This window comes from Hakea prostrata, chromosome 9 (assembly GCF_041222555.1).
Source record: "Hakea prostrata isolate BN-2017 chromosome 9, UWA_Hpros_2, whole genome shotgun sequence".
In the NCBI taxonomy this organism is placed as follows: domain Eukaryota; kingdom Viridiplantae; phylum Streptophyta; class Magnoliopsida; order Proteales; family Proteaceae; genus Hakea; species Hakea prostrata.
In genome coordinates, this window is record NC_142608.1 from 38,234,526 (window position 1) to 38,242,297 (window position 7,772).

At 43.6% G+C, this 7,772-nt stretch overlaps 1 protein-coding gene across 1 annotated transcript; it reads right to left on the reverse strand.

Annotated features, from left to right (window-relative positions):
* Positions 1-6,398: 6,398 nt before the first annotated feature.
* LOC149005202 (uncharacterized) lies at positions 6,399-7,070 on the reverse strand. The gene is made up of 2 exons (XM_089135810.1): positions 6,734-7,070; positions 6,399-6,640 (listed from the first exon to the last, which is right to left on the reverse strand). Exons 1-2 carry the CDS (start codon positions 7,068-7,070, stop codon positions 6,399-6,401), a joined length of 579 nt encoding a protein of 192 aa, XP_088991936.1.
* Positions 7,071-7,772: the final 702 nt, after the last annotated feature.

Consider the following 7,772-nt stretch of genomic DNA (forward strand, 5'->3'; position numbering starts at 1 on the left):
GGCCAACCAAGTTGGGCACTCGATTGGTTCTATGAAACCAGAATTCTTAAGTTTTTCAACTTCGCTCCGAACGGCTTCATACTTTTCAATAGAGAAATTTCTTCTTTCTCGTATCACCGGTTTCGCCTTAGGGTCTATCCAGTAGTTTGTGCTCGCAATGGCCCGATCGATCCCCCGGCATGTCCTCAGCAGACCATGCGAATACATCCTTATTCCGTTGAAGAAATAACTTCAACTCATCTTTAAACTCTTCCACTGCTCGACCCGACATAAGTAATCTTTTTCGCATCCTCGGTACACAGCTGGATTTGCTCCAGCTTTCTCCACCGGTTCGGGCCTTTGCATCTCTCGTCTCTTCCCGATCATCTCGAACTTCTATGGGGAGGGCAAGAACCTTCCTCGGACCCTCCTTGTCTTTTAAATAGGCAACATAACACCGCCGAGAGATCTTCCGGGTCGTAGGAGACTTGACCGATTCCCATATCAGTCGGGAATTTTATCTTCAGGTGCTTTGTCGAAACAATAGCACCTATCTTGGATAAAGATGGTCGCCCGAGAATCATATTATAGGCTGGTAGTTCTCGAACCACCAAAAAATTGATTCGGACAGCTTGTTTCTTTGGGAAAACTTCCAATGGAAAGATCCAACCGAACCGATCCTTCCGCTACCGCAGATGACCCCCGCAAAGCCATATAGGTGTGTAGATGAAGGTTTCATCAAGTCTTGATCCACCTTCAATTTTTGATACACTTCGTAAGAAATTAGGTCACTGCAGACTCGTATCAATCAAAACTCTATGCACTTCCCGCCGTGCAATCTCTACCTTGATGACTATAGCATCATCATGAGGTAAACAAACGTCTCTTTCGTCTTCTTCGCTAAAGGTGATAGAATCTTCACCATTCAGCTTCTTCCGCTTCTGCGCCTCTCCGGCTCCAACAAATTTGGATTTGGTTTTTAAACTCCGGAATGATTCGGGCTCTGGACCCCCGAAGATGGTAAGGATCGGTGACCGAGTAGCAGCTTCAATCACCTCCTTGCCTTTTTTAGACTTCGGGGCCTCCCTCGATCGTTCTGAACTAACCGAACGATTCCTTTTAGGGGCAGCCGCACGTGGCCCACGTGGCTCCTCCCTTCTCCCCGCTAACAAAACTCGGACAGATGTCCCCGAGATATCAATCTCTCAATATCTCGCCTTCGTATGACGACAATCATTAGTGTAATGACCATAGTCCTTGTGGAATCGGCAATACTTTTCCCGATCCCGCCGCTTCTCCGGTTTCAAAAGAATTTTAGGCGGCCACTTCAAAATATTTTTTCTTTTGAGGATATTCAAAATATCGGCCCGAGGAGCATTCAATGGAGTGTACTCACTTCTACCGGGGGATCTTTGGCGCCAAGGCTGGGATTTTCCAACCCGATCACGAACATTCTTCTTTGGCTTCGTCGCTCGCTCAGAGCCTTTTGTTCCTTATTGGAGACTTTATTATCTCCTTGGCGCGCATCTAGAATCTCCATGACTTCAGCCCGCTTCGGCATCTCTCGTACCAACTCAAAGATAAGTCGTGGGTATATCCCGTAGTAATAACTCCAGGAGTTTCCGATTTGTGAGTCCCGTGAATAGAGCGGTTCTCGCCACTTGTTCATCCAAGTTTTCTATCTCCATCGTCACTTTGTTGAATCTTTTCGTAAACTCTCCGATCGATTCGTTCTTTCCTTGTTTGACAAGAAACAAGGTTTCTTCCGTTTTCTTGACCCGTATCCCACTCGGAATCGCCCTATGAATTGGCGCGCCAATTCGTCAAAGTTTACGATCCTTCCCGAGGGGAGGTTAGAAAACCACTTTTGTGCCGCTCCAGCTAGAGATGAACCGAAACCCCGCATAAAATTTCATCGAATTACCCGAAACTCGCCATGGTCTCGTTGGTAATAGCCGATGTGAGCTGTTGGATCTCCTGGAGCCATCGAATGTTGAGAAGGTAGGCAAACGGAAGTTATGGGGAAACCGATATCCCGCAATTGGCTCAAAGAAAAGGAGTCTTCCGAATGACCGAGTAAATATCCTCGCTATTCTTCCCTTAGCCAATTGCCCTAACTTCTCATTGATGTTGGCCAATTCTTGACCAACTGGGTCGGGTGATCTTCAAAGAATACGATCACGACCTCGATTAACACGATCATCACGTGCTACTCGATCATCACGAACAGCCCGTCCTTCACGAACGTTTCTCTCGTCACGAATCGCTCGATCATCACGAACGGTTCTTCTCGATAAAGGTGAGTGAGTTCTTACCCCAAGATCCAACCTTGTATTTGAATCAGTTGTACTCTCTTGCGGTCCTGTCGAACCGATCGCCTCGCCTTGGTTGATCATCAATCCTCCGAAGTCCTCGGTCTCCTTCACGGAAATTCTGATCAACATTCCGGTCTTCAGCCATTCTTTGGTCACGTGGCAATGCACGTGCATGCACGCTCCTCGAATCGTGTTGATCGTGTTCTTGTGGTAAAACCACTGCCCTGGTGAGCAAGCGGAGTGCTTGGCTCACCTCCAAGAGTTGAATCTTTACCTGATCCAATTGATCTTGGATTGTATCAGAGGAAGATTACGTCCTCCCCGGCCATCATCCACCTCGATAGGATTTTGGCTTTCCGGGGAATATCTCGGATTATTCACCCTGTATCCGAACACCGGAATTGCGTTGTGCAGCGCTGCTGCGGCTGATCTAGTCACCATGGCTTTTTCAAGTCTTTCCCACAGACGGCGCCAAATGATGCGTCCAAAATCTGCTCAGCCCTTGGATCTCCACGTGATGTCCTCGCAAAACGAAAGCGTCGAGATGTGGCCCGACCGCTGGGGTCGGGAGTCCACCTCCGAAGGCTAAGTCGCTTGATGAACTTAATCACAAACGGCTCGCTAGAAGCACAGAGCTAATGAATGAAGAAACGGGAAAGGTGATCTAGATAGCAGACGCCGATAGTTTGGGTCTATCGCATGTATCCGAACTCGAGTCTCGTATAGTATTCTTTTTGATCGATTGATCTGTCCCTCACCTTGTATGGTAGTGAGGTTTATATAGAGTGTACCTTCGAATCTCCTTCGTTGGATGCACTCAAGCCTTCTTCGGGTAGTCGTTGGATCTTATCAATAAGATCCGTTGAGCGATAGACTTCTACTAGTTTGGGCTAGTAGAGGACTCCCGAGATAACCGTTAGGTTATGCGATAGTTATCCCTTTAATGATGATTATCCGCAGCCGTCGCTTGAGTCTCGTCATCATCGGGGTGATTACCCTAATCCATAAGTAAGATTAGGGCACGCTATCCCCCCCTCTTTCTTTCTTTCCCCCCACCCCACCCCCCCCCCCCCCCCCCCCCCCCCCCCCCCCCCCCCCCCCCCCCCCCCCCGCGCCGGCCCCCCCGCGTGAACCCCCCCCCCCCAAAAAAACCCCCCAAAAAAAAACCCACCACCACCTAAAATATCTCCCACGGGCTTGGAGTTATTTAATCAATCTAACAGCCTTTGCATTTGAAAGGGATCTCCAAACCCTGATTTGGGAAATTATTTTGAATTTGAATACCATTTTCAAAGTTTGACTGATTTCCAATTACCTCTTGACAAGGCATGTGAAATCCCTTGGATTTCTAACTGTTAACCCATGCATGTTTTCAGGACCACGATCCTAGGCCTCGAGTCAATGACAATTGTGAGCCCTCCGAGTTGAGCCCGAAGGTTCGGGACTGGACCCAATGCAAGTGGATGACCCTAGTGATGACTTGACACCTCTTATAGAATTTAAGAGGAGAGAGAAGTTTAGTCATGAAGGTTTTACAAGGCGATATTGGCACGTCCATAAAATGATGATGGAAAATCCAAATGACAACTCGTTTTTGCCCCTGAGTAGATCTTTGAATGACCTTTCTAACATGCCAAAGATCTCATAATTTGGACCTTGTTTGACCCCTAAACTAGGGCCGGTCGATTGGGCTGGTTGAATGGCAAGTCAACTGCCCCCTGCCCAGTTCGAGGCATAATCGGGTTTTTACTGTTTAAAACCTTATTTCTTGCCCTCTTTCACTCATACTCACATTTTATATTGATAGTACGAGGTTGAGGCTAAAGGAGGAGGAGAAACCAAGGGAAAGGAAGGTGTCTAACCATTCGGAAGCGTGCCAACACCCAAATCATTGCGGAATTGTTAGAAAATGTAATGAATGTTTGAAAATAGTCTTATTTATGTTTCTCTTTAGTTTGTGAATGGTTTGTGCGAACAGTTGCAAACGATCTTGCATTTTTGACTCTCAGAGACACCCATAGCACTCTCGAGAGCCAAAATTTGGGGCTTTGATTGACAACGAATTAGATAAAATTGAAGGTACCCTTAGGATCCTATTGCTGCCAATTAGACATTGCCAAAGTTTTGTTTCGATTCAACTTTGAATCGGTAGCGAAATATTGAATTTTTGCCGAAACTAGGTTTAAAACGGTATGTTTGAACATAATCGTCAAACTGGGTTTTGTTGGGTAATCTTAGGGACTCTTTTGAAACCCATTTGATTTCTGATTTGTGTTTATTAATCTTCTTGTGTGATTAGGAAATTTTGCGAGTTAATCGCCGACTCTTGTGAATCGAAATTTGTGAATTTAAGAAAAGAATTGAATTGAAAGGTGAGGAATGACTAACCATGTTGTGTACTATTAAGTGTTGTTATTTTGGATCCAATTAGTGATATAAATTGCTCTAAATGGCCATATATTATAATATGCTTGTGTGTGACTTTGCGCGAACGGAAGGTAAGTTTGATGTTGATTATTTTCCTTTATTTGAAACTTTATATTAATGATATGTATATGATATGAGAATGTATGTGATGATGATGTTGAATGGAATTATTCTTCTTAAATGATTTTTGCAAATGGGGTTGTGGGTTTGTCCATTACCCTAGTGACCTCATGTGATGGTATTTAGATTTAAATTGCATAAATGATAAGTGTCTAGAAGTGTTGGGCTAGGAAATCCCTATGAGAACTACTACCCTTCCGGTAGGGGTATTAAAGCCGGTTAACCCGTGATGCTAGTGGTTGGGTCCTGGATGTCGAACAGGCCCACTATCATCATAGAGAGGTAGGGTTGCATATAATAGATAAGGGCTCCTGGGTGCTCAAGACCGGTAACCAATTTGTGAGAGGACATGGAGAGCATCCTGTCTATTATATGTAGACAACCACTGGGTTAAGGAATGGGGTTCAATAGATGCCTCCCGTTGAGGACTTCATTCATAGGTGGGAAGGTATCGAAGCAAAAGGGCACTAGGCATGAGGGGAGATATCCGGACCATATGTAGTATGAGACCGTATGACCTTGTACTGGGCTTAGGCTTATATTGATACACGCCAAATTTCATACCAAACGGTGATGTGAGATAGTGGTGACCTATATCCCAACCACGGTTCAACAGGAGTTTACGCAACAACCACGGAGAACCCAATAGACGTCTCTTGTTAAGGGAGAGTGACTGAGACCGCCCAAAGGAGATTGATGTTTATACTTAAAGCGTGTCTACCATAGAGACTACATGATAGAGTTAGAAACATCATATCCTACTCATGCATCATTTTATTTATATTATTAATCACATGCTTATCTTATGTTTATGATGTGGAAATGATAGATGAATGCATGTCATGAATGTTAGTTAACCTCACTGAGTTCTATGAACTCACACCTTTATTTGTGTATATTTTTAGACTTCTCTTTAGGTTACAAGGATCCCACTCCTATGGAGGATCCATTGGTTGTAGATTTCCATGAGAGCGTGATCGGGGAAGAGGTGGATGCACATGATGCGTCATGTTCCTATCTGGATTGTTCTTATGGAGTCGCTTTCCATTAGAATCTTCCTTAGAGTTTTCCGCTGCGAACTAACTATAATCTTTCCATTAAACTCTGATGTTTATGTCTTTGGATTCTAAACCTTGGATGATTGTAATCGATATTTTGGATTTTGGATTTTAATACTTGATCTTGATTATTCTTGTCCTTTAATTATGTTATATCATGTGTTGTATGGAATTGTCACTGAACCTAGGTCTTTTGGTGTATCACCCCCATGGGTATTTGGGTATGACTGGATCCGGCTGGGTGGGGTGTGACAAGGCACCTCCACCCTAGGCTCCCTAACTACTCTCAACGGAATCTCTGTTGATCAAGGACTCTTTTGGCCATCAATGACCGCAACATCCTGCAGATCAGATTTAATAGTCTTCTTCCCCTTGCATTGTGACCCTCATGATAACAGACAATACATCTGACAATGGAGTCATCATACACGATCTTTTGAATGAAGTTATAAACCCAAGTGGAACCAGGTACAAAACACTCGACTTGAATGTCCTTTACTCACTCGTCAAATTCCTCTAATTCCACCAACACATGGGCATAATGCCCCAAGACACCACTGTGAGTGCATCGGTCCAAAGAAACTAGTCTTCCTACTGCCTTGGATATAGTCAACAGAGCCTTCTCATGCCAATACTCAAGGGGGAGCTCCAGAAAGTGAACCCAAACCAGCTTAGGCTCTGGGTAAGGATCATTAATGTTGAAGTCTGGTCGCCGCCGCCGATAACTGATAAGCTGAGAGCCTACCTCCCACCAACCCCGATGTCAGATCTCTACCATATCACCTTTGCATTTGAATTGGAAGATGATGAATCCTTTCCCTAAGGAATGCAAACTCATCCCCTGAAAAATCTTCCAGGAAATTCTTGCTACCTCACGCAACTCAGCCATGGAAGTCAAGCGAAAGTTAGCTCTCCCAATCAGCACAAATCTCAATTGATTCCACTGCCACTCATACTCTAGCTGGAGGATAACGATTCTTCTATAAGATCCAGCCTTAATTCGACTTGGCAATGAGTTGTTCACAGGCATCTTCAAACTCCCAACAACAGCAGAATAGGAAATCTCAACCCCTTCAACAGCCGTCCCTCCACCTTCCTTGGGTTGGTTCAATCGCAAGAACGCTGACTTCCTAGGGGCCAAAATCTGCAAAGCTTCTCTCTCCTCACTCATAGTTCTCCTTATGCCAATATGTATTTAACAAAATAAAATTTAAAGAAAAGGGTAAAAAAATTGAAAAGCATAGGATATCAAAACTTTATGAATTTGGCTAACTTGCACCACTTAATAGAAATGCTAACATGCATTTTTCTTTTAAGCTAAGAAATGTATAGAACATATTTCCATGAATTTCCGGTCTGTATCTCATAAATAAAATTTTCTTTTTCCAGTCAGGAAACAGCTCATTATATTAAGACAATAATTAATGCTCAAACACATACGTCATTTTATGTTATAGCCGTTTCATCGAAAATATTGACACTTTCTCTATTTAATGTCCCCTTCTCATATCAGTCAGAGTATCCTTGAGGTTCTAATGGAGAACTCGTTTAGGTAAGATCCCCTCTACAGTCTTATTTTTTCGTTCATGTTCTTTCTTTGTAAGTGCCCTTTGTTGTCAAAATCTATGGCATTTATCTCTCTCTTCTTCTTCTTTTTTTCTTTTTTTTTTTTAAATGTATTTTTTGGGAATCATATTTTCGTTCAACATTTGGTTAGGTTAATGGCATCTATACTTTTGTTCAAACTTGACTTTGCACTCCAATGTAAAGCTTTGCACTCTGATGTAAAGTTTTTCATCACAATGAGGGTCTATTGTTGGTTCATGTAGATTATGTAACCCATCCTAGACTGCATGCACTGTTTTCACTTTTT